Source organism: Chlamydomonas reinhardtii, chromosome 10, assembly GCF_000002595.2.
Source record: "Chlamydomonas reinhardtii strain CC-503 cw92 mt+ chromosome 10, whole genome shotgun sequence".
In the NCBI taxonomy this organism is placed as follows: Eukaryota; Viridiplantae; Chlorophyta; class Chlorophyceae; order Chlamydomonadales; family Chlamydomonadaceae; genus Chlamydomonas; species Chlamydomonas reinhardtii.
In genome coordinates this window covers 3,299,465-3,322,264 of record NC_057013.1, presented here as the reverse complement: position 1 = coordinate 3,322,264, position 22,800 = coordinate 3,299,465, and the positions used below count along the sequence as shown (strand labels likewise).

Sequence of the window (22,800 nt, the reverse complement as noted above, 5' to 3'; positions counted from 1 at the left end):
GTGAAACGGTTGGGCCTCGCGTTTCAATGTGTTTGCCATGGCGCGTGCAGCCAGCAAGTGCCCGAGCCGGCGAGCCCCCCCCCCCCCGCCGGCTGCTTGAACATTACATCTACCTCAGCCACGTGTCTAGAGTTCTGCGCCGCCTTCTGTTCCACTGGTCCGCCAGTCACTGCGGGGACGGGCGTTGGAGGCGCCACCCCGGCGCCACCGCGTTTTGGGCTAATGGACTCGGCGAGCCCCTGCTGCTGCTGCAGACCCGGCCGTGCCGTGACGTTGTGTAGAACAGACGGTGGGACGGATGGGTTGCAATCGTGTCCATTTGGGGCAACGCCACGAAGGCCATAACCTGTCAACGCTGTAGGCGGTAGTTTTCTGGGCAGCTTGCACGGGGCGCTATGTCCCAGAACTAGAACGCCTGTCAGAAGCCCCCCAGCCTCCGAGTGCTAGTAACACTCCTGCTACCTGCCACCTGGCTTCCTTGCGTTCGGTGCCCAAGGGGGCAGTGCCAGTGCGACGGACGGAGCACGTCAAGGGCGTAGACTCTATGGAGTGCTGTATATGAGTGTGTGGTTACAGGGATGGTGCACAAAAGAATACCCGCATATGTCACTCCACAGGCTCAAGCCAGCCGTCGAATGGCGTGGGCTGTGCATGGTTCATCGGTACTTGATTCGATGTCGTGCGTGTAGTTTGAATCGCAGTACCAGTCTACCACAGCCCATAGGCACTGGAACAGCTAGCAGCCCACACCCCTCGAACCCCGCCCTGCTCGAGACCAATTCGTATCCGGCCACTTCGCTGCGCATCACGCCCAGATGGGCAGCGCCCGCAGTAAGTCATTCTCAGAACCCATTCGACAAGCTCCAGGCGGCGTACGAGGTGGGGGCCGCGCTGTACGGAAAAGACGGCTGAGCCCACACCATGTCACACAACGTGTGCAAGGCCGAAGCAGCCTGCCGCAGTGCACCCATACCCCGGACATTGCTGGTCGGTTTGCGCAGGCACCGCCGGCCATCGCTCCAGCGGCCCGGCACACAGCCAAGCACAGCGCACATCCCAAGACACCACATCAGGTCATCAGCGGTACGTCACGCAGCTGTCACACTGCTGCTATCGCATTCCAAACGCTGTGCTCGGCCGCGGACCAGTAACCAGGCACCGGCTCCTATTTTCCTCAGCCCTTTGGTCAAAAAACGAGATGCAAGAAAGAGCGCTCTTGCAGCGCACACGCACGTATGTACAGTCAACACGATGCTATGCCCCCCAATCTCAAGTATGCGTGGCTTTGAGCGACGGAGATTCATAACCCTTGCCGGCAACCCCGTCCGAGTGGTCCTTCCGCGAGTGTATGCAGCTGCGCGTGCCCCATTACAGCGCCGTGCGCCACGCACGTCCTCGTGCAACACCTGCCGTACAACCTACACGCCATTGTCCCAGCGGCATTAGCCATAGGCGCCACCTTTCCGGCGGGTCGCCAAGTGCGAGTGCGCATGCGTGCAAACATGCTTCAAGCCCCTACCACGCTATCCCTCTCACCAGTCCCACACATCCGATCCAGGCACACAGTCCCAATGTGATACGGCTCGCGGATGCGCGCTCCTCCCGTGGGTTTCTGGGTGTGGAACCAATCTCTGCGTGACCCTGCTGATCTGTGGCACAACACGCAGGTCCGGCCCACACTCAGCCTCATGCACACAACCGAGACACGTGTGTCTCTCATGTGTAGGTAATCAGGAACACCCGCCATGACCCGTATCCATTATACGTACCCGCAAGCCAGCCACCGCCGTATGCAGCCGCCTCTCATGTCTGCCATGTACGATAGCACCCCAGCAAACCCTCAGTTGAATTTCCGCCAGGGGTCGCCAGGGAACTGCGGCGCCCCAGCCAAGCGCGCACCGCGGCCGCTGGCGCTGCCCGTGTCACTCATCCGCAGCCCGTTCAGGTTCGTGTTCAGCCCCGCTGTGGCGGCGGCGGCGCGGGCGCGACCGCTCAGCGCCGCCGCCCGCTGCGCCGCTGCCAGCTCGGCCTCCCGCACCATCTCGTCCGCCGCCTCCGCCGCCACCGCACGCAGGCCCGTCAGCAGGTTCTCCGCCGCCGCCGGCTGCCGGTGACCGCCGCCGCCTAGCGGCAGCGGCGGCACCACGCCCGACCCCGCCGGCGAGCTCACCGCGGGGTCCAGGCAGTAGTCACTGCCGCCAGTGGTGACGCCAGCGGTGCCCGGGGTGGCGGCGCCGGCGCCGGCTCCACCGCCGCTGCCAAAGGCGCTGATGCTGACGGCCATCGGCCCGGCCGCGGCAGCTCCGCCGCCACCGCCGCCGCCGCCGCCGCTTCCGGTGCTGCCGAAGCTGCTCTGGAGGTTGCCGTTGACGGACAGCCGCGGCGGCAGGTTGGCGTGGCTCAGACGCATCGGCGAGCTGGACGCAGGGCTGCCCAGGGCCGGGGAGCCGCCGCCGCTGAAGCCGCCGCCGCTGCCGCCGGCGGCGGCCACGTGTTGCAGCGGGTGCGGCAGGTTGTGGCCCGGCCTCATGCTCAGGCCCGTGCCCTGCACGTTGAGCCCGCCGCCCGCCATGCCGCCGCCGCCGCCACCACCTGCCGCTGCCAGGACCAGGTTCGCGGCCTGGTGCGGGGAGCGCCGCGCCGTGCTGGCTGCCGGCGAGTGCTGCCGCGGCGGCGAGGGCGGCACCAGCGGCCCGTGAGGCGGGCCGTGGGGGTGCGGGTGCGGCGGCGCGCCGCTGGTGCTATAGCGGCCGAGGCTGGGGCTGGCGGGTGCGGTCGGGCGCAGCGGGCCGTGGGCAGAACTCAGGCGCGGCGGGGCTGGGGCCGGGGCCGGGGCCGGCACAGGCGGCGCCGGCTCTGGTGCTGGTGGAGGCGGCCCCGGCTCTGCTTTCGCCTGCTCCGCCGGCACCGGGCAGTCCTCATCGGGCAGTGTGGGCAGCGGCGACGGCAGCGACGCGGAAGTTGGCGCCGCCAGGCCCACGACGCCGGGGGCGCCGCCGCTGGAGCTGTTGGGCAGGCCGCCGACGTCACCCGGCAGTGACGTGCGGGACATGCGGTGCCGCCGACCGCCCGCACCTCCGCCGGCGCCGCCGCCCGACGGGCTGTCGAGCTGCAGCGCAGGCGGCGCGACCGGTGGCGGGACGGGCATGAGGGCTGGCGGTGGCGGTGGCGCTGGCGGCGGAGCCTCTGGCACTGGCGCAGACAGCGTCCGGAGGGCCGGCTCAGACGGCTCCCCGCCCAGAGACAGCTCGCGCTGGATTGAGCCAGAGCGCTCCACGATCGGCGGCGGGATTGGCGGCAGCGGCGGCGACGCGCCGAGGCCCAGGTTCAGACCACTGCCCTCCGCCGCCAGGGGCTGCAGTCGTTGCCTGCCAAAGGTCGGCGGCGCCATGAGTGGCGGCGGCCCGCGGCCCCCGCCGCCGTCTGCAGAGATGCGTAGCCGCATTCGTGGCGTGTCCATCTCCCCGGGCGCGCTGTTGCCGACCAGCCCGCCGCCCGCGCCGCCGCTGTCCTGCCGGTGCACAGGCGAGGCGTAGCGCACCTGCCGACAGGCATGCAGGCCACAGCATGGCACAGCGGGTGAGCAGCTTCATGGCATCATGTGCCGTCGAGGGCTTGTCGCCGCCCCCTGTGCTTGTTCTATGGTCCCAGTGTGCTACAACGGTTTCCTTACGGGATTAGTTAAGAGTTAAGCCGCCACCAGCGCCCTCGTACATCCTCGCAATGCACATGCTCTCACGCAGACCGCGCCGTACCGCACCCCACACGCACATGCGCCCAGCACACGCGCGCAACCAGAGCACACGCACCCAGCGCACACGTACACACGCATTCACGTCACGCACCGGGGAGCCGTCCGCCGCGGTGGCGCCTGCTGCCAGCTCCGCCGGCGAGCTGCCCACTCCCGGCCCTCCTGCCGCAGCTCCTTCCAGCAGCTGCGGCTGCCGCCTGGCAATGATCGAGTCAAACACACCGCTCCGCCGCATGGACGGAAAGCTGCCGCCGCTACCGGCAACGCTGGCCGACCCCGTCTCGCTGAACCGCCGGAGCTGCACGATGCCGCGGCCTGCGGCTGCCGCCGCCGCCGTGAGCGCTGCGGGGCTGTTGTTGCTGCTGGCGGCGACGGCGCCGCCGCTGGCTGGCGTACCCGGGCCGCCGCTGTTGTCCGTGCCGCTGCCGGGGGTGTTGTTGTTGGTCCAGGCCCGCAGCGCTCGGTCGGCTGGGCTCATGAGCGGCCCCCGGCTCGGGGACATGGGCGCCGCACCCAGCATCTGGCGCCGGTTCTCCCACTTCTCCACCAGCCTGCAGCGAGACAGACAGACCAGCGCACTGTCAGTGGGCGCGAGCTTGGAGGATGCGCGCGGCTGCTGTAGCCTGGAGGGATTACATGGGTTGCAGGGAAGCCCCGCGAGCCCAGCTATGATGCCTAGTGCTCGGTTGCTCCGCCCGTGCCCCTGCAACGCTTGCCCCTTGCTTCCGCAGCCCGCGCCCCGTTGACTCACGCCGCCGCGTCCTCTTCGCACAGCGGCGCCTCCCAAGCCACCTCCAGCGTGGCCACTGCAGTTCGGGGGGTGGGAGTAAGGCAGGAGCACCATGGCGCGTCAACATATGACGTGTGTGTGTATACGACATGTATGTTATACGACATGTGGACTGTCGCACAAGTTAAGGAACGGAAGCTGCACGGCCGACGCATGCTCTGCAGCCCTTCCAAGCCGGCGAGTCGTCGCATGCCAAGGGCAGCCCGCTTCCCCCCCATCGCCACCCCCTTCTTTGCTCGAGGCCAGCCCTTCCGCGCGCCCTCCCCCGAGTCGGTCTTCCCCCATCAATCCATGACCCTTCACTCACGCTGTATGCCGCCGCCGCTCTCCCGCACGCCCTTGCCGCGCTTGAGATGCTCCTTGAGAGCCACGGGGGTGCGCAGCTCGGCGATGCCGTGCACGCCGCCGCGGCCGCCGCCCAACCCGCCCAGGCCGTCGGGGACGCCCGTCATGCTTCCGCGCCGGTTGAGCGGCGTGGAGGCGCGCCGGCGGTCCGGGTCCTGACATGGGCGCAAGGTGTTCAGGGAGTTGTTGAGTGCACAGAACCCGTAAGGTGTGCAAAGTGTGGGAAATTCGGGGAAAGACAGCCGATGCCTGCAGCAGCTTGCAGCGTGCGGTGTTTGGTATGGCGCCTACGCACCTCGGCGGCGGCCCCGTCCTTGGACGCCGGCCCCCACTTGTCTATGGACTCATCCGGCCCACTGATGCCCATCTTAGCCTTGGCCAGGTTCACGGCCCGCTGCCAGCGCGCCTGTGGGGGAAGACCGCAGGCGCGGCGCGCGGGGATCGTGTCAGTGGCCGCACCGGCACTTAGATGGGGGCTACTGTAATTTGTGGAGGCCGCACGCGTCTGCAGGCGCCTCAGCGTGCCCACCTTCCGGTCCCATCCTGAACTGTTATGAGCGCTCTGGAATGCCGCGCCGACCTCCTCCTTGTGGGACTTCGGCACCTGGTAGGGTAGGGAACGCGGTCGTTGATACCACGAGGGGCGAGTGACAGGGGCCAGCCTTATGCGGAGTCCGCGTGGCGGTCTTCGCTTGCTCATAAGTGGGACATTCAGATAGCAGAATTTCTATCGCCCCACATGCACTGCGTAGCTTGCGTATCACCTGAGCGCGTGTGTGCTTACCGGGGCCTTCCAACCAGCCTCGCCACTGCTGGAAACCTTTGAGCGCATGTCTTTGAGCGCCTCATCTGAAATCATAATGTTGATATATGGGCAATTGTGTTGGCTTGACACCACGAGTGCTGCTGCTGAAACCTGGCGTGAACTCGACAACGCGTCGCTTTACCTGCGCGCTCGCCGGAGAACGACGCCCCTGAGCCCCGCATGGTTGTTCGCTCCTGGCGGCTTGTTACTTTGTAGACCAGTTAATAAACTGCGAGCTCGACCTGCTACTCCGAACACATGCCGCCTGGCATGTCACCAGTGCTTGTGCTTGACGGACTTCCTAACGCAAAAGCATATAGTCGATACATGTAGAATAGGGAATGGCAATCTTTAAGGGCTTCTTTGCACAAGACGACAGTAGTTTCAAAATTTAAGCGGCGCTGTGCATACTTGGCGAAGGAAAGTTCAATATTGAGCTTATTTTGTCACCTTGCAAAGCGGTGCAAGTACGTATACAGTTCCATGGCCGCCTGGAGTTGTATCGCCTTTCCCCCTCCCGCGTGCCGGTTCCCCCGGCACCGTACCAACCAGTGCTCTTTGATGGGGGTTCGGCCGTTCGGGCGGGCAGGGTACCCCTGCGTTTCCCCCACGCTGAACCCAAATATTTCTGCGCGCCAAAAATTTGCTTTGGGGGCTACGCTCAGCACGAGGCCTCACCCCGACAATCGTCAAGCATTACAAGCAAGCGCATCGCTCAGTGCCCTCGCCATCCATAGGCAGGCTAGCACGCACCTCCGCCTCTCGCGGTCTTGCCAGGTCACTGAAGTCATCCTAACGACAAATGTACTGCTTCCGACCACACTACTTCCTCAACAAGCTGGGCCAAGCTCACCGCAAGAACCAACCCCGCCAGAGAGTCCCTCTCGTGCCTGGCTTCGGCTGCTGTACCCGACACCCAGGCGCCATCACTAATGACATCATGCGTTAGAAGCAAAATGCCCACGCGTCCAGGACATTAGACCTCTCACGCACGCACTCCAGTGGCTTTTCACACGCCAGGATTCCGCGTACACTTGCGCTGACATACCATACATGAACACCACGCAGCGCTTTATTTCGCCTACGACAGAACCCACTCCAAGCCGTCAGTGCGCTTCACCTGTTGTCCTTGCGAGCCGAATGACCGACCCTACACTGTAGCTTCCGCCGCCAGAGTGCCAGCAGGGTTGGCACACACCCCAGGCCGCCGCCGCCACGACCAATTGCGCCTTACAATACCTGCAACCCCAGTCGTTGCGATGCGGCAGCCATTCCGCCTCTCAACACACAGCGTCACGACCTCCCCGTGTACGGTCAGAGGTGGCGCAGCCGACATCTGATCCATGTCATCGCCACCAGCCGTCGACCTCCACACGCATCCTTCCCCCTCAAACCTCCTCTTCCTACGCACCAGCCCATACCGTACCAGCCAAAGTCAACGGTCGCCGCCCTGAACCAAGATACCACTGCATTCGTTGTCCGCAGCCATGTTGGGCCCGGTCTCCACCGCCTCCGCCTGGCTTCGCTCACACTGCCGGCCTCGCCTGGCGGCTGGCCACAACCCGACCAACTCGCGTGCCCGCTTCTCCGCCCTCTCCCATAGCATACAACGCAGCGCCCCGCCTGGCCGTACAGAACGGTTACGTTCCTGAACGCAGCCCAGGCCCACTACAAGGATGGGGGTCACAATGCCAGCCACAGCCCTCAAGATGTGCGCACCCGCACCCCAGTCAGCACTCCTTCAGCGAAGCAGTGCGCCACTATCACCAGTCTACCAAATGACCCGCCCCTGCTACAAGCGGCCCTCAGAAGTTGTTGGCCCAGCTAATGTCTCCCTCGTAGGAGCGCGGGTCGAAGTGCGCGTACGCCACGCCCTCAAAGTTGTAGATGCGCTCGCGGATGCCGGGCGGCGGCAGGTACCTTCGGGGTAAGAAACGCGGGGAACCAGTCATGAGAACGGAGGCAGGGAGGGGGGGCGTGGTGGCGTTAGTGCGGCGAGCATAGATCCATCGTAACTGTGTCGGCCGACCGCATGCTGTTCAGGCAGGAGCGCTGGCACTGACCACACCACACGTGCCCTGCTCCTACAGCTCTGCTGTGAATACAACACCACGCAACCGCTCCCCTTCCCTTCCCTGCTACACCCCCCCCCTGCACACACCCTCCCAACCACCGAGCCAGCCGCACCTGTGCTCCAGCAGCGCGTCCCAGTTCATGGCCGCGAACCAGGGGTGCCGCTTGAGCGCGCGCAGGCTGGCCGGCCCCTGCCCGCCCAGGCGGTTGGCGGGTTCGTGCTGCAGCAGGCGCTCCAGCAGGTCGCGCGCGGCGGGCGAGAAGTGGGGCGGGAAGGCCAGCGTGCGCGACACGATGCGGCGGTAGATGCGCAGCTCGTCGTCGCCGGGCGAGGCGAAGGGCGTCTCGCCCGACATGAGGCAGTAGATGAGCACACCCAGAGCCCACAGGTCGGCGGACTGGTGTGGGTGCGGGGAGGGGGAGCGGGAAGGAGAGGGAGTAAAGAGGGAGTGAAGTGTTCACCGCATTGTGCGCTCCATGCCAGGGACGGGCAGTCATCTTCACAACACCCTCGACCAACCTAGGTAGAAGATCCGCCCACACCGCGCGGTCCCATGCCATTTATCCGCCCATACCCAGCGCGCCTGGCCATCCGCCGGAACGCCCCAGCATCACCCGCGCACTACCCACGCCAGTCCTCTCTTGTGCCCGTGTACCAAATGTACGCATGCACGCCTGCGCACATACCGTACACGTGCGCAAAGCCCCGCCCCGATCTCCCGCACCTCGGTGTGCCCGCGGCCCTCCACCACCTCGGGCGCCAGGTACTCGGGGTTGCCGCACAGCGTGAATGCGCGGCCCTCGTTGCGGCGGGCGAACCGGAAGTCCACCAGCTGGACCTGCGGGGTGGAGCGGGGCGTGTGTGTGCTTGTGTGTTAGAACGGCAAACAATAAGAGCGTGTGAGGTAAGCGGGCGCAGCGGCCAAACCACCACGTCAAGACCAACCCCACACACAAGCGCGTGCACGCAAGCGTGCCCACGCGCACACAATGCCATAGTACCGCCGGCACGCACGCGAACATGCCCACCTGGCCTCCCTCGGTGACCACCACGCTGTGTACCGACAGGCCGCGGTAGATGACGCCGCTCCAGTGCAGGTGCTCCAGGCCCAGCACCACGCTGGCGGCGATGTACATGGCGGACGCCTCGTCGAAGGGCAGCGGCGCCATGAGGCAGTCCAGCGTGCACAGGCCCACAGTCATGAGCACCTGGGCAGGTAGGTAGTGGGATTTGATGGATGTCGAAATGAAGTAGTACGGGAGGTAGGTGGCGAGCGGGCGCACACGCATTAGGTAGAACAGAGGGCAGGAGAGGCATCAGGACCGCGCCAAGGGCAGCAATGCCCGTTCCACGCATGTGGACCTGCTTCCAACCTGCCTTCGGGCGCTTCATGCCACGCCATGCCCGCCCCGCATCCGCCCCTCCTCCAAGACCCCCGCCTGGGTCTCGGTCACATTGGGCTAGGATCTGACTACACAGTCTCAGCCACACTGACTAGGACCTGACGTCACCCCTGGGTTTCTCACGGGCGGCTTCTCCCCTCCCCTCCCCTCCCTTCCGCCCCCCCCCCGCTCCCTCCGGCCCTGCCCACCTCCGCCAGCACCCGGTTGTCCTTGAAGCTCTTGAGCACCCCCGGCACGAAGAAGCTGGGCTCCAGGCTGCGCGTCACGTCGCGACTGCGCATCACCACCGGCTGCTTGCCCAGAGCCGCCACGTCCGCAACGCTGGTGACGCGCACCTGCGGGCCACAGCGGGTCGTGTGCGTGTCAGGCATAATGGGTTGTGCGGTGTGGCCAGCACCCTGACCCGGTACCAAACTCGGCCCTGGTTCTGAGCTTAATGCCTCTGTCCATTAGGGGCTTTGGGTTTGCAGGTGGCTGAACCCCCCTTCCATCACCGCCAGGTCCGTCCCCCTGCCTCGGCCCCCGCTCCTGGTTGCTCACTACCCCTGTTCCCACCGGACGTAGGCCCTTCAAACTAGTGCTGTCATAACTCTCATCTCCATGAACGGCTCCCCCTCCCCCTCCTCCCCCACGCCCCGCGCCGCCCCTCCCCCCTCACCGTGTACACCTCCTCGCTGGCCTTGTGCTCCATGAGCATGAGCGCGCTGCAGTCCGTGGAGCTGAGCAGCCCCCGCGCAGACAGCTCCTCCAGGCTGAACTGGGCCTGGGCAACCTGGGCGGGGGCGCGTGTGAGGAGGCGGGTGGGCAGGGTGGGTTGTGAGCAACCGGGGAGTTTGTGCCGGTGGGTAGGGGCCGGGTTGGGGACGTCGAGGGGCAGGGGGCGGGAGACAAGTGAAGGGCAAGAGGGGGAGCAAGGCAGGGGCGGACGTCTCGGGGTAGGGCACGCGCGCGTCCGTCATTCCCTCTGCCCGTCAACATCCAGTCCTCCTTCCCTGCCCGTCATCTCCTAGCCCGCTTCCCTCCCCCGGCCCCGCCCCCTCCCCTGCCGCCGCACCTGCAGCCCGCTGGCCATGGTCTTCCTGCTGAGCACCTCGCGCTGCATGGCCACCGCCTCCTTCCAGGCCGCCTCCGCGTCGATCACGTCCTGCAGCGGCCCAAACACCGCCTCGAAGCGGCCGCGGCTGATGGCCAGCAGCGTCACGCGGCCGCTGGCCACCACGTTGGCGGCGCGCTTGGCGGACGTCAGCAGCGCGCGCTCGCCAAAGTACTGGCCCGCGTACAGCCGCAGCACCTGGGGTGGAGCGGGAGGCGGGGAGAAGAGGAGGATGGGTAAGGTGGATAAGGTTGGGGTGGGGGTGGGGGTGCGTGAGAGGCTAGGCGTGTGCAGGAGCGGGCGCAGCCCCCCCACGTAAGGGCCTGTCACCGCCGGTCATGGTGGCTGCGCCGTGGCGCACACGCCTTTCCTTCCAGCTCCTTCTCCGCCACTGCCGGCTCACTCCTGTCCTGCCCCGCCCCACGCCTCCCTGCCCCGCCCCGCCCCATGCCCCCCTGCCCCGCCTCCCTGCCCCCACCTCCTTGGCCTGCTCCTCCGGGTTGGCCAGGTTCTTCTTGACCGTGCACGACACCTCGCCGGCCGTGATGACAAAGAAGTCGCGGCCCTCCTCGCCCTGCCGGATCACGTAGCTGCCGTCCTCAAACACAACCTGGCAAGGGTGTTGGCGTGGGGGTGGAGGCAAAGCGGGCCGAGGCGCACACCATATCAGTAGCAGCATGCGCAGGCGCTGTGAAAAGTGTTCGCCACCAGCAAGCTGCATACCTCATCCTCCTCCCCCACATCCATCTACACCAATCCAAGTATTTCCACGGCACCCGCCCACCCGCCCACAACCATGTGCCGCATTCCCAACCATCATTGCAAGAATCCACCCCCTGTCCCCCTCACCTCGTCCATCAGCTCCGCCAGCCGCGTCAGCTGCGTCATGGACAGGCACTGCAGCACCTCCACACTGCGCAGCGTGCGCACTGTGGCGGAGGGCGCGCCGCCCGCCGCCACCACCGACCGGAAGGCGGAGCGGTGCAGGCGGTACAGGCAGCCGTCCGTGCGCGCCATGACGGTGGCGGCGCGCGGCTTGTTGTACAGCAGCGCCAGCTCGCCGAACGAGGCCTGGCAGCGGGGGAGAGCGAGGAGGAGAGGGAGGGGGGCGTGCGGTGGTAACTGGGGTTTTGTCCAGGCACTGAAGGTGCTCGCGAGAGCCCCTCGCTGCCATCGGTTATGGTTGTTGCCCAGTCCCGCCGTCACAGCCTTTGTCGCCTTGAGCCTCTCGGCGGGGCGTCGCTTGCCGGCCGACTACCGCGACTGTGGCGACATTTGATCCTACAACACCGAGCTTCAGGCACGCCGACCACTCGCGGCGCTCCTCTCTCCTGCAACCGCCGCCCCCTTCCCCCCCCCCCACACACAAAGCTCCCCCCCTTCAAATGAATGGCTACCCCCTTCCCGCACCCGCCCCGCACCCCCCTCTCACCGGCTGCCCGCTTGCGCTGCTGTACGTGTGCACCAGCAGCGGCGGGTCCAGCCCCGCCTGCACGAACACGTCGTACTGGCCGCCCTCCACCACGTAGAAGAAGTCGCCCGGCTCGGCCTGCCGCACCACCACGTCGCCAGCCTGACGGCGGGAGGAGGGGAGAAGGAATTACATTCGTGTTAAGTGTGTAGTGAAGGCGTAGCCAGGAACAGTGGTATAACAGGCGCGGGGGGAGAGGAGGACAGGGGCAGGGGAGGCAGGAGGCAGGGGTTAGGGCGCGTTGAGCAGGGAGGCGGTTCCACGGCTTTTAAAGATGAGCGTGGGCTTGTGTTTGACACCCGTTGTGCCCCTCCACCCACTGGACACCCCTTGTCGGCTCGCTCTGTGTCGGTCTCACCTTGACCGGGTACCTCTCGAACAGCGTGAACACGTCGGCGCGCTCCGCCTCCGTCATGCCGCTGAACAGGAAGTTGCCCGAGGTGGCGCCGGCCAGCAGCTGGGCAGCCGAGGTGGGAGGAGGAGGCGAGGGCAGAGGAGGGGGAAGGAGAAAAGTTAGGTGCGTGTGAACGGAGGACGTGAAGGCATGTCACACTTATGTGCATGCGTATGGAGCATGAGAACGCGACTGGGAGTCCCTCTAGCAGGCGCCGGCAAGCCAGGGGCTGATAGGCGCGGTGTTTTGACATCAGAATCAGGGTATCGGCCTCTCAGTACCCATGCACTGAATAAGCGTACAGATTCAACCCAGCCCAGTAGGAGGTGTCACAGCCCGCGTCGCGCCAGCTGTGCCACGTCAGCCAACCGTGCACCTTCCAGTCCTATCCCGCTGCCACCGTGACCCCCGTTTGCAGGCCCATTGAACAGCACGCGCGTCCCCCAAACACCCCCAACCACACCCACACCGTGGCACCGCACGCGCGCACTCACCCGCAGCTCCTCCGCCGTCCGCAGGCCCTGCCCAGCGCCCTCGCCCTCGCCCTGATCCCCCGCCGCCGCCGCGCCTGCGCCCTCCGCCGCTGCACCTGTCCCCGCCGCCGCCGCCGCCCCTCCTGCGCTCTGCGCCACCGCCGCCGTGGCCGCCTTGCGCTGCTGCAGGCGCCTCAGCTCCACCTGCAGCTCCTCCACGGACACGGCCGGCGCCTCAATGGCGGCCAGGCGGGTGGTGGGCAGCCGCCGCAGCGCCATGCCCGCCATGGACGGCACCGCACGCGTGGAGTAGTCCAGCGCGGCCCTGCCGACACACGGAGCAGGACACGGCGCGCGCACACACGTTACGAGAGCCATTCATTGTGATAGACACCCGCGCCGGCGACCACTAGCCCCCGCCACCACCACCACCACCACCACCACCAGCCACCGCCCCCTCACCCGCTGGGCGTGGGCAGCGCCATCTGCGGCGCCTCGTCCTCCAGGCCCTGGAACTGGATGACGATCATGGTGATGTCGTCCGTGCGCGTCTCGTGCTGCAGCCACAGCCGGTAGCTCTCAGCCACCACGGACAGGCACGCCTCCTGAGGGTCCTCGAACTTGGTCACCTGAAGAGAGGGGTGGGGGCCGGCGCGTTGCAGGGGAGCGGGAAGCGGGGCTCCTAAGGGTGGACACCCGCTCCAAGCCCATCCTTCAAGCTTTGCGCTGCCAGGCGCTGCAGGGGTAACCTCGCCACTCAGCACGGCTGTCCATCCCGCGCCTTGCACTGGCCTATTTTCCCCGCCGCCACCACCAGCACCACCCCGCTCACCATGTCCACCACAGACTGCGAGGACAGGAACTCGAACACGCCGTCACTGGCGATGACGATGAACGGGTGCTGCGCGCTCAGCTGCTTGGTCACCACCTCCGGCTCGGCGAACACGCCAATGCGCTCCGCGGCGTTGTCTCCAATGCTGCGTGTGAAGGCAGTGCCGGGGTAGGTGGCGTTGGGCGCCCACAGCCGGGGCGGGTCGCCGTCGTCCTCCTCCTCCGTGCCCCACGACTCCACGTTTGGGTCCTGTAGTAGCGAGTGGGGCAACACCGGAGTCAGGAGCGGCGGCCGGGCGGCGCGCCCAGCAGCAATGTACCCGGGTTTCCGTTCGACCGCTTCCCACTGGTCCCGACCCCTTCTGCGCTAGCGAGCATGCCCGCCGAATGCGCTGACGCGCTGCCCTTCCTGTTTGCACCTGTCAAGCCGCCGTCGCCTGCATTTACTTCACGTCCCACCCCGAGTGCTACACTCGCCGTATGCGGACTGCTCCGGCACCATGCCCATCCTCGCAGCGGCATTTCACAGCCCCGAACCACCAACCGTGCCGCCACCTGCCCTGCCCCTGCTTCCCGACCTTCCTCCTCCACAATGCCCGCCCCCGGCCCCGCCCCGCACCCGCCCCCGGCCCCCGCGCCCCAGTCCCCGCCCCGGCCCCAGCCCCAGACATCTGCCCACCGGCCCCCATGTCCAGCCACCACCCACCTTTATTCCCTCCAGTTGGTCCAGTGTGAGCACACGCGCACCACATCGCTTGACGCGCTCGCACTCGTCACGCCTGTACCAGGATGGGGAGCAGAGGACCAGGGTCAGGACTGAGCTGCGGGGCGAGCAGGGAGCGGCTGCCAGCGAACGATGGCCCACCATCAACCGCGCAAAAACCCAGCCATTTCCTACCCACAGCCCAATAAAACCACCCATGTCCACCGCCGCGCTCCCTCGACGCCTCCTCCCCCACCCCACCCGCCTCCAACCTGCATGGACAGCGCCCCCTCCCCCAGTCCTAGTACGCCTCCAACCTGCATGGACAGAACCCCCTCCCCCAGTCCCCGCCCGCCTCTCTGCACCTGAACGGCGTCTGGTCGTAGGACAGGTCCTGCGCCACCACCTTGTCGCCGTGCCGCTCCGCCAGCACCGCCCGGCTGTCGCCCACGTTGGCCACGTAGGTGGTGCGGCCGCGCACCAGCACGGCGATGGCCGTGGTGCCGCTCATGGAGTCGTCGATGTCCGACCTGTCCAGATGTGGCCAGCGGGTATGGGCGCGTATGTGTGTGATCGAGAGCATGCACAAGAGAAGGCTGGCGTTAAAAATGTGTGTGCGTCTGACGTAGCTGGAGAGCGCCGGAGCGGATGGGAGCTCACAAGCCTTATCCGCGTATGTGTACTCCGCGCGGCCGCGCCCCCAACCGCCCGCCACGCCTGCCGCGCTCCGTGCCGGACCGCATGAAGTCCTATGATTGCCGCCACTGGCTGAAGCTCTTGCAGACACAACCACTGCCGCTTCCACGCCCAATGCCAACAGCCCCACAGCGTGTGCCAGGAGACGGCCTGTCTCGGCATTGCCATCCAAACAGCTGCTCCGCTTGTATGGCAGTACGGTCCAGCTGCTACATGCATGTGCCACCATGCTAGCGCTGCACGTGCCCCTGTCCGCGGCCCTCCCTGCCACCTGGGCCTGTCCGGGCCTGCCTGGGCACCGCCCCCCGGCAGCCGCACTCCCTCCAGGCAGCCGCAACGGCCTTTACCGGCGCCCCTTGACGGACGCTGCTGCTGCCTGTTGGCCCAAGCTCCAGGCCCCCCCTCACTACGCGACAACACACATGTCAACCCCTGTCAACCCCTCCCCTCGTTAGCACACGAATTGAGCGGTGTGGTTTTGTCCACAGCACACCCACCTGTGCAGCTGGTTGTTGGACAGCACCATGGCCTGGTGGTAGGCGATTTCCGGGCTGACCGCGAAGTGAGTGTTGTTCATCAGGTTCTCTGGGACCTGCACACAGCGCAGGGCGCAAGATGACAGGATGTTCACAAGAGTTGTGCGTGCGTGTTTGCGTGAGTCAAGGAGCGCGAGCCGGTGCGGGGCAATGCCGGCGGTTGGCGCCCCCCATCCTCCTCTCGCCAGCCCCCACTAGCCGTGCCAGCTCAAGCCGCTGTTGTTCCAGCGATCCACAGCACGACTACACGACACCCCGTGCCAGCCCTGGCCACTGCTTTAGGCGGGGGGCCGAGAAGGGAAGGCCGGCGTCGGTGGCCACCCAACCCGCTTGAACGCGTCTAGAGCCGCCATGGGCCCCACCCCCACACGGAAACAGAAGGGCACTAGCGCACGCCAATTATGAGCGCTGCAAACCGGCGCAGCACGACATGTGCACATGCTCAACCCCTCCTCAATTTAGAAAGCTCCCCGCGTTTAGTCTGCACATGTGACTACGCCTCACCTTGTCTTTGGCAAATTGGGAGCACTGCGTCCCATACTCGCCATGTCCGTCAAACACGCCAAACAAGCACTGTTCTGCATCGCCTCCGAAGTAAGTGTGCACACAGAAACTGTCCTGGTTGGCTTTGTGGGGCGCATCCGGGTAATAGCCGCGCTGGCTCACGAAAGCATAGCGGATTGTGTAGCCGGACTGGGGCATAAACACGGTCTGCGTGCCCTCTGAGGAGACCAGGCGCTCCTTGTAGTCTTTCGCAGTCAGAGGCCCGCCGGTCAGGTACACAGACAGCACGCCCTGAGCATCGTAGTTGTTGAGGTCTGCAAACTCCTTGCCCGCTGGCGGGACGCCAGCGAGTTCTCCCTCCTTGCTATTAACGCAACCCATGGCGTCGCTCCTTCAAAGCGCAGGTGCAACCTAGGAGGCTAATGTGCTGGAGGCCGGCCCTCGAGTCACAACGCGCACCCCCCAGCAGCTGCAGCCTACAATGAGCAGTGCCGGGGGCTTCTATGCGTTCCACTGTAAGGATAGCGCAAGTTGAAGGCGCATACTTAACCGGGGGCCCGGACAGTCGCCCGGCCGGTCATGTTTGCTGTAATGAATAATTAATATTTGCTCACAAGATATAGACGATGCGCATTGGGAAACGGCAAGTTCAGAAGCTTTCGAGTATGAACATCCGCATAGCGCGGTCATGCCAAACAGGCAGCCCGGCGCTAAGGCCACTCAGCCTAAATGTCCATACCAGTTATAAGGAGCCCTGCAGCAATAGGCAGTCCACCCATCTGGTGCTGGTTGGTGCCAGACAAAACAGCAGGGGTCCGCGACGGTCTAAACCCCCAAGCATGGAGCATTTCAGAGCAATTTGAAGGCGTTTGGGGAACACGGGGGGCATGCGGGGCTAAGACCTGGTGTGCAAGGTCCTGAATTCGCGGGCACGAGCAGGGGGGGGCACGCTTTGGCCTTTGGGGCACGGTCCGGCCGGAGCCGACCGCAACTCACAGGCTGCAGCGTGCAAAGACCCGGCATGAAGCCTAACAATAACTTGCTGTACCCTCCCTGCATATTGGAGCTGTGGACGGCCCCAACCCCCCCCCCCCCTCCCTCGCGTGTCGTCCCTAATGCGCCTGCCCGTGTCGAGCCCGCCTGCAATACATCCTCGCCTTCTGCAGCTTTGGCAGGTGCTGATCGGTCTGCACTCTGCCGCACATATGATATTCAATTGGTGTCCACGCAGCCCCCTTACGTCCCTCGGGTCGATGTGCCCGCTCAACATGTATGCCCCTCATAAACCCAGGTGCGAGTTTCCCCTAGCGCGCCTGTGCATCTGACTCTTATTTATCTGCACGTATGTGAAGCTCAGTTGCCTGGTCTTGAGAATGGTGTTTCGGCCCATGGCCTGGCGCGCCAAGAAATCTCTACCTATTTTGCTGTAAAACTCTTGCAATCAACACAAGTGAATCACTATACTAGTACTCTACGGCATCCAGGACCGCGCAACACCTCGTCGCTATTTACTTGCGTGGTCGCTCGCTCGCCACGCGTTGCTGCTATCGCCCGCGAGCGCCCCGCGGCAGCACTAGCGACAGAGACGGCACATGTGCAGCTGAGATTCGCACGCGCTTTGTATCCCTGCTATGGAGTCCCGCGTCATCAATGTCGGGGCTGGTGCGCGCGCGTCGTTGCGCGCGTGCGGGCCTGCCTGTGCGCTCGGACACCGCGTGTGGCCTGTCAGGGCGCGCATCGGCTCTTCCAATAATGCAGCTCGGCGCCTGACCTGCGGTCTCGCGCCAACGGCACGTCGGTTGCACCAGGCGCGCGCCCTGCCCGGCGGGGAGTCGGGGTCGACCACCACCACGGTGCTCGAGGCCCCGCCCGCGACCCCTCGCACCCACATGCTGGAGGAGCAGGGCAGCCACGCCTCATACGACGACGATGACGACGAGGACCTTGAGCTGCAGCACGAGCAGGAGCGCCAACAGCGGCCGGAGGTGGCGTTCGTGTCCCTTGTGGACGGCAAATACACGGTGCGTGCGGGTGCGTGAGCGGCACCAGGGGGATGGGGAATGGGCGGGAGGGGAGCCGCAGAGCGCGGGGGTCAGGTTGAGTGCAGAAGGGCCATTATGGGACCGGTGCACACCTGTACAGCCGGTGTACCAGTGATCTGTTCCGGCTGCGACTCCGGTAAGGTGGGCCAGAGTGCGGGCACCGCACGCACCCGTGCTACGCACGCACAAGATGGCACGCCCTGCTCAGCTAAGCAGCCCGGTGAGCTGCTACGGTGCATAGTCCCCGCTCGCGCCAACCACCTGTAAATGCACAATCGCGCAGGTCCGCGGGCGGCTTCTGTTGCGCGCTCCCGCCAGCGAGGCGTACGAGCTGCTTACGGACTATGCGGGTTGTCACCGGGTGTTCTCCAACATCGCAGCCAGCGACGTGGTGGTGGGGCCGGACGGCGGCAAGCGGGTGGAGCAGGTGAGCGGCGCGGGGGGCAGGGGCGGGTGGTGAGGGTGCGGGGTGTGTGTGGGCGGTGAGGGTGCTGGTGGTGAGGGGTTGGGTGGTGGGTGGTAAGCGGGTGCGGTGCGGGGGTGGGTGGTGGGTGGTGCGGGCGGTGCTGCGGGCGCGGACGCGGGTGGATGGAAGATGCCGTGCTCGGAGGGGAACCGCACGAGAGAGCTGCGTGGAGGGGAATGCGGCGGGTTGCTAGCACGGGGGCCTGCCAGTGTGGGAGCGGTCTGAGCAGCACGCAGCGACGAATGGGCAAGGCTGGTTTCGGGGGCGGCACGGCAACCGGCATCACACCAACACCCAAATGGCCCAATACACCGCACCGCACCACACCGCGCCCAAGCCCCCCCCCCCGCGCCCACACGCACGACCCACTGCAGATCTGCCGCTGGCGGTTCCTGGCCTTCTCGGGCACCTTCAAGGTGCAGCTGGGGGTGGTGGAGGACGACGCCGCCCGCACCCTGCTCTTCAACCTGGTGCACTCCAACTTCATGTCCGACTTCGAGGGCCGCTGGGCGGTGGCGCCCGCAGCGGCTCCGCCCGGCGCGCCGCCGGGCGAGCAGTGGTGCGAGGTGCAGCACACGCTGGCGGTGGTGCCGGCGGTGCAGGTGCCGGCGCCAGTGGCCGGCTACACTCGCTTCATCTTCGTGAAGCAGGTGGAGGGCATCCTGTTGGACCTGCAGCGCGGGCTGCCGCGGTGGCGGGCGGAGCGCAGCTGAGCGACGGCCGGCCAGGAGGAGGAGCCCAGCAGGCCCGGACAAGCCGCTATGGGAGCAACGCCCTGCAAGACAGCAGCGTGCGGCGGCGGCGCGAGCGCGCGAAGCAGTGCCGGCGAAGTAGCAAGGCGGTTTGCAGTCTGTTGTCTTGGGCGGGGCTTGGCTGTGCGGGGCACTGGGGCTCATCTGCATGGGCTGGACTACTAGGCGTGCCAGGTGGGTGCGTGTGGCTCAGGAGGGCCTGGGCAAGATGGATTTGAAGACATATGTACGCGGTATGTGTGGGCGGGCGGTGCCTCCAGAAGCTTTGTGTGGAGGCTTGACGCCGGTGCGTTTGGGCGAAAGTGATGTCTGTCCTTGTCAATCCGTGTACCATACATTCCATGGTAATAAAGGAGTTCGATGGCAAATTGTTCAGCGGCCTGTGTAATGGCAGCCTCTGGAGAAAGTAGTCGGGGGGCGTAGCACTGCGGACCGTCACCACACATCCATAAGATGTCAGATGCAGTGTGGTCTCTGTAGGCAGCGTGCCGAGAGAGTTTCATTGATGCCGCACGGCAACTGCATTTTTGCGTGATGAGTAGGTGGTGCGTGCGCGTGATGTGCAGGATGATGGTACTGATTAGGTAGGCAAAGGCGCACGCCGTTTAGGTGTCACAGGAGAGACAAGGAAAGTGGCTCTCCCTCTCATGGGAAAAATATGGGCTGCACCCACGCCACGTTGGTGCATGTCTGAGGCCACAGGAGAGACAAGTACAGACTGCACGGTACGGTATGATAATTGCAAGTGCACGACAAAAGCATGGCGAAACAGGGTTAGTGCATCGGGCTGGACAGGGTCCCCGGTCTGGCGATGCGGCGAACCGGCGACGCCATGACACGGCTTCGCGACGATTGCTGTGACGCGGACTGTGTGGCGGGTTTCGATTTTCGATGTGGGGCCTATAGCAGTGTTATCACCGACAGTGTGTGTTATGGCGCAGCGAGTGAGCGTTACATGGAGCAAGGAATCTTCACGTGGAGACACCTGGCGGCCGGCACAGGCCCTGCAGTGTAATGCGGCGCGGTGTGCGCTTACCCATGGTGACGGAGGCAGCGAATAGACACACATTGGCCCAGGCCAGACCACGCATGTCCTGTTGGGTGTTGGGCACACAGGTATGGGGCACACAGGCGGTGCCTGGCGCCTACACGACCACACACCTGCACATACACGCGTGCACTTGTTGCATACACACACACACACAGACAGGCTTTCGTTTCCTTTTTAACACACCCACACACACACACACACGACAGCAGCGCGATGCACGGAGGGCATGCGTCCCATCACCGCCTCCCCTTACCTCACGGGTGCCGGCCTGCGGCAGGTTGTAGGCGTTGGCTGCGCCGTACCAGTCTCTGAAGGCGTCGGCGGTCCACACCCACAGCGCCAGGCTCACCGCCTGCACGCTCCACGCCAGGAAGTTGAGGACGACAGCCCTGCGCCACGTTGTGTGGAGGGGTTGGTGGTTGTCCTTTCTGGCAAACCAAGTAAGCAATGCGGCAGGGACTGGGGCAAGAGGTGGCGCAAGGCGGCCGTCATGGCAAACGGAGGTTGGACGCAGCTGGAAGGGAGTACGGTACGCCTCCCGCACACGGCCACACGCCTCGATGGCCCCACAAGAATCGGGGTCCTGAGTGGCAATGCCCAAGCCTGACCTGCCCGCAAGTCCCGACCCCATGAGATGAACTCACGGCGCCCCAATAACTCGGTACATGTCCGCGATCGTCTTGATCTGCAGCACAAAGCGCGAAAAGGCGCGGCGTCAAAAAGAGCAGCCGACGGCGAATGCCCTTACATCACTTCATGGCTGACGCCACGACCGGCCCACGCTTGCCTTCCCGCCAATTTGCGACCGGCGCCCCACCCGCGTTTTGAACTGCACTCACCTGCACGGCTTGCGCCCCAGCCAGACAGATCAGGAGGCAGCTCAGCACAATGGCCATGCCGCCCGACCCGCCAATAGTGAAGGCAAACGCCACCATAGTGCGGCTGAGGTGGCAGCCGACGGCAGTGTGTCAGGATGGGGGGTGGGTGCGGCGTGAGTAACCAAACGTGGGCATAAACAGCTAGGATGCAGGTGTGGAGCTACCTGTTGCAGCTGCAGCTACTGGAGCGCGCAATCCTTCATTTTGCTCGTGCTGTCCGCCAAGAGGCAACTGGACTGTCACCAACCCAGTTGATAACGGCAGCGCTCTCAGGGCGGGGTTTGCGCAGCTCGCTTAACAACGCACCACCAGTTGGTTGGTCATGCCAATATTCCCTCGTAGGTTATCCTCAGCATCAACCGTTTACAGCGTCGTGTGTCTGAGCCTGCCCCCAGCCCCCCCCCCCCCCCCCGGGCCGCAATACGGTTAAACCTCCGAACCGACTTTCCCCAGCATAGACTTACTAGCATGCAGTGTTCTGAGAGGGGTCTGGATGCCACAGGCACTCATAGTCGACGTATTTTGTGGCGGGGCCCGGCGTGTCGACGGGCATGTCGACAGCGTTCACGAGAACCGCCTTGTTCTCCAGCTTGTCTCTGCTCAGTGCGAAGAGAGCCACGGTTATGGCGAACTGCGTGGCATAGGAGAAAACGTCTGGTGCTTTCGGCCTCCGTGCTGGGACAACTTGAATAGCAATGGCCCCGCTGTCGCTGCCCAAACGCGTTCCTCTCTAGCGTAAGTATGTTTATAACGACGCAGTCACGCGTACGTGCGGTCTGAGGCCTGTATTGTATGCTGACTCCTCACAGCGCACCTCCGCTGCACCAATCAGGCCCATAAGGCACTGATTGCATGCTCCAAAAGTCTCAGACATCCCGAATCAGGAAGAACGGCTCGCGGCGAAAGTCAAAGAACACAAATTTCAACCGTCCCGGCGTCGCTTATTTGTGAGCAGCAAGTGATATATTTTAGGATACTAAATGGGTATTATGTGCGTTCGACGTGTGACTATGCTGATGTGTGAAGGACGATCGACGGTACGCGCTTAGCGTCGGCTCCGATAAGAGTCCGGTGTTCAGGGCCAGAGGTACCATTAAAGGTGATTTTAAGCAAAGGCGCAGGCGGGTAGCTCCTTCGGTCGGGTGCCTCCTACGTGACTTGCGGCGGGGTGTGCGATGGGACAATGTGAAGGCAGGTTGGTGAGGTGACTTACGGCGGGGGGCCGGAGAACGGCAAAGTTTCTATAAGGTGTAGTGGCAAAGAGAAGTTGAAGGGGGCAGGGTACGCGCGCGCAGAGCGCAGGGGAACAAACGCAATAACAGAGGGCTCAACAGGGCTCAACCGTGCTCAACAGCTGTCGTCAGCTGCGTTTCCCGCGGCAGAGCCGTGCAGAGCTCAGCCTGACTCAGCGCACACCGATGCGCACCGCGCACTCCCGTTCCTGTGTAAGCCCTACTTCGGGCCATAAAGTATGCCATGCCCCTGTTTCAAGCCCTGGTCCCTTGGCTGAGGATGACGCTGGAGAACTGGGCCAAGAGCTTAACTGACCTAACTCAGTCGCCCCGGGAGGGGCACCCGCTGCCAGCTGCGCCCAAGGCTGCGCCCCGCTGCCCAGTGCCTTCTTGGCAAGCGGACGCAACCATCCATGCACAGAAATGCTATCTACGAACCGCTAGGGGTGGGGGTGGGAGCGCATCGTGTAGGCGAAGGCGGGTGCGAAGGACGGCCGGGGGGGGGCGTGG

The 22,800-nt window shown here is 65.0% G+C and overlaps 4 protein-coding genes across 4 annotated transcripts; 1 reads left to right on the top strand and 3 right to left on the bottom strand.

The window, feature by feature from the left end:
• Positions 1 to 91: 91 nt before the first annotated feature.
• Positions 92 to 6,166, bottom strand: CHLRE_10g443600v5 (uncharacterized protein). The gene is made up of 8 exons (XM_043066832.1): positions 5,834 to 6,166; positions 5,671 to 5,735; positions 5,416 to 5,490; positions 5,182 to 5,292; positions 4,849 to 5,041; positions 4,503 to 4,557; positions 3,846 to 4,302; positions 92 to 3,541 (listed from the first exon to the last, which is right to left on the bottom strand). The coding sequence occupies exons 1-8, from the start codon at positions 5,871 to 5,873 to the stop codon at positions 1,841 to 1,843; spliced, it is 2,697 nt and encodes an 898-aa protein (XP_042920229.1). The 5' UTR covers positions 5,874 to 6,166; the 3' UTR covers positions 92 to 1,840.
• A 209-nt stretch (positions 6,167 to 6,375) lies between these two features.
• CHLRE_10g443550v5 (uncharacterized protein) lies at positions 6,376 to 16,506 on the bottom strand. Its single transcript, XM_001690453.2, has 18 exons — positions 15,870 to 16,506; positions 15,327 to 15,421; positions 14,499 to 14,663; positions 14,137 to 14,209; positions 13,432 to 13,680; positions 13,062 to 13,228; positions 12,621 to 12,924; positions 12,091 to 12,189; positions 11,694 to 11,834; positions 11,111 to 11,332; positions 10,740 to 10,871; positions 10,223 to 10,459; positions 9,827 to 9,940; positions 9,357 to 9,503; positions 8,794 to 8,973; positions 8,490 to 8,603; positions 7,879 to 8,162; positions 6,376 to 7,611 (listed from the first exon to the last, which is right to left on the bottom strand). The coding sequence occupies exons 1-18, from the start codon at positions 16,248 to 16,250 to the stop codon at positions 7,497 to 7,499; spliced, it is 3,219 nt and encodes a 1,072-aa protein (XP_001690505.2). The 5' UTR covers positions 16,251 to 16,506; the 3' UTR covers positions 6,376 to 7,496.
• Positions 16,507 to 17,196: 690 nt separating this feature from the next.
• Positions 17,197 to 20,162, top strand: CHLRE_10g443500v5 (uncharacterized protein). Its single transcript, XM_043066831.1, has 3 exons — positions 17,197 to 17,890; positions 18,195 to 18,338; positions 18,752 to 20,162. The coding sequence occupies exons 1-3, from the start codon at positions 17,501 to 17,503 to the stop codon at positions 19,088 to 19,090; spliced, it is 873 nt and encodes a 290-aa protein (XP_042920228.1). The 5' UTR covers positions 17,197 to 17,500; the 3' UTR covers positions 19,091 to 20,162.
• Positions 20,163 to 20,164: 2 nt separating this feature from the next.
• Positions 20,165 to 22,566, bottom strand: CHLRE_10g443450v5 (uncharacterized protein). The gene is made up of 7 exons (XM_043066830.1): positions 21,873 to 22,566; positions 21,523 to 21,689; positions 21,020 to 21,122; positions 20,825 to 20,865; positions 20,526 to 20,569; positions 20,434 to 20,448; positions 20,165 to 20,223 (listed from the first exon to the last, which is right to left on the bottom strand). The coding sequence occupies exons 1-6, from the start codon at positions 21,930 to 21,932 to the stop codon at positions 20,435 to 20,437; spliced, it is 429 nt and encodes a 142-aa protein (XP_042920227.1). The 5' UTR covers positions 21,933 to 22,566; the 3' UTR covers positions 20,165 to 20,223; position 20,434.
• Positions 22,567 to 22,800: the final 234 nt, after the last annotated feature.

Coding starts and splice junctions, on each gene's coding strand:
- CHLRE_10g443600v5 (XM_043066832.1), bottom strand. CDS start 5,873: ATGCGGGGCTCAGGGGCGTCGTTCTCCGGCGAGCGCGCAG. Junction 5,736..5,833: donor GTTCTCCGGCGAGCGCGCAG/GTAAAGCGACGC, acceptor TTATGATTTCAG/ATGAGGCGCTCAAAGACATG. Junction 5,042..5,181: donor AGGACGGGGCCGCCGCCGAG/GTGCGTAGGCGC, acceptor CGCCCATGTCAG/GACCCGGACCGCCGGCGCGC.
- CHLRE_10g443550v5 (XM_001690453.2), bottom strand. CDS start 16,250: ATGGGTTGCGTTAATAGCAAGGAGGGAGAACTCGCTGGCGTCCCGCCA. Junction 9,504..9,826: donor CCAGCGAGGAGGTGTACACG/GTGAGGGGGGAG, acceptor TGTGGCCCGCAG/GTGCGCGTCACCAGCGTTGC. Junction 8,163..8,489: donor AGGGCCGCGGGCACACCGAG/GTGCGGGAGATC, acceptor CACCCACACCAG/TCCGCCGACCTGTGGGCTCT.
- CHLRE_10g443500v5 (XM_043066831.1), top strand. CDS start 17,501: ATGGAGTCCCGCGTCATCAATGTCGGGGCTGGTGCGCGCGCGTCGTTG. Junction 17,891..18,194: donor TTGTGGACGGCAAATACACG/GTGCGTGCGGGT, acceptor ACAATCGCGCAG/GTCCGCGGGCGGCTTCTGTT. Junction 18,339..18,751: donor GCGGCAAGCGGGTGGAGCAG/GTGAGCGGCGCG, acceptor GACCCACTGCAG/ATCTGCCGCTGGCGGTTCCT.
- CHLRE_10g443450v5 (XM_043066830.1), bottom strand. CDS start 21,932: ATGTCTGAGACTTTTGGAGCATGCAATCAGTGCCTTATGGGCCTGATT. Junction 21,123..21,522: donor TCTCAGAACACTGCATGCTA/GTAAGTCTATGC, acceptor CTGCCACCTCAG/CCGCACTATGGTGGCGTTTG. Junction 20,866..21,019: donor CTGGGGCGCAAGCCGTGCAG/GTGAGTGCAGTT, acceptor TTTGTGCTGCAG/ATCAAGACGATCGCGGACAT.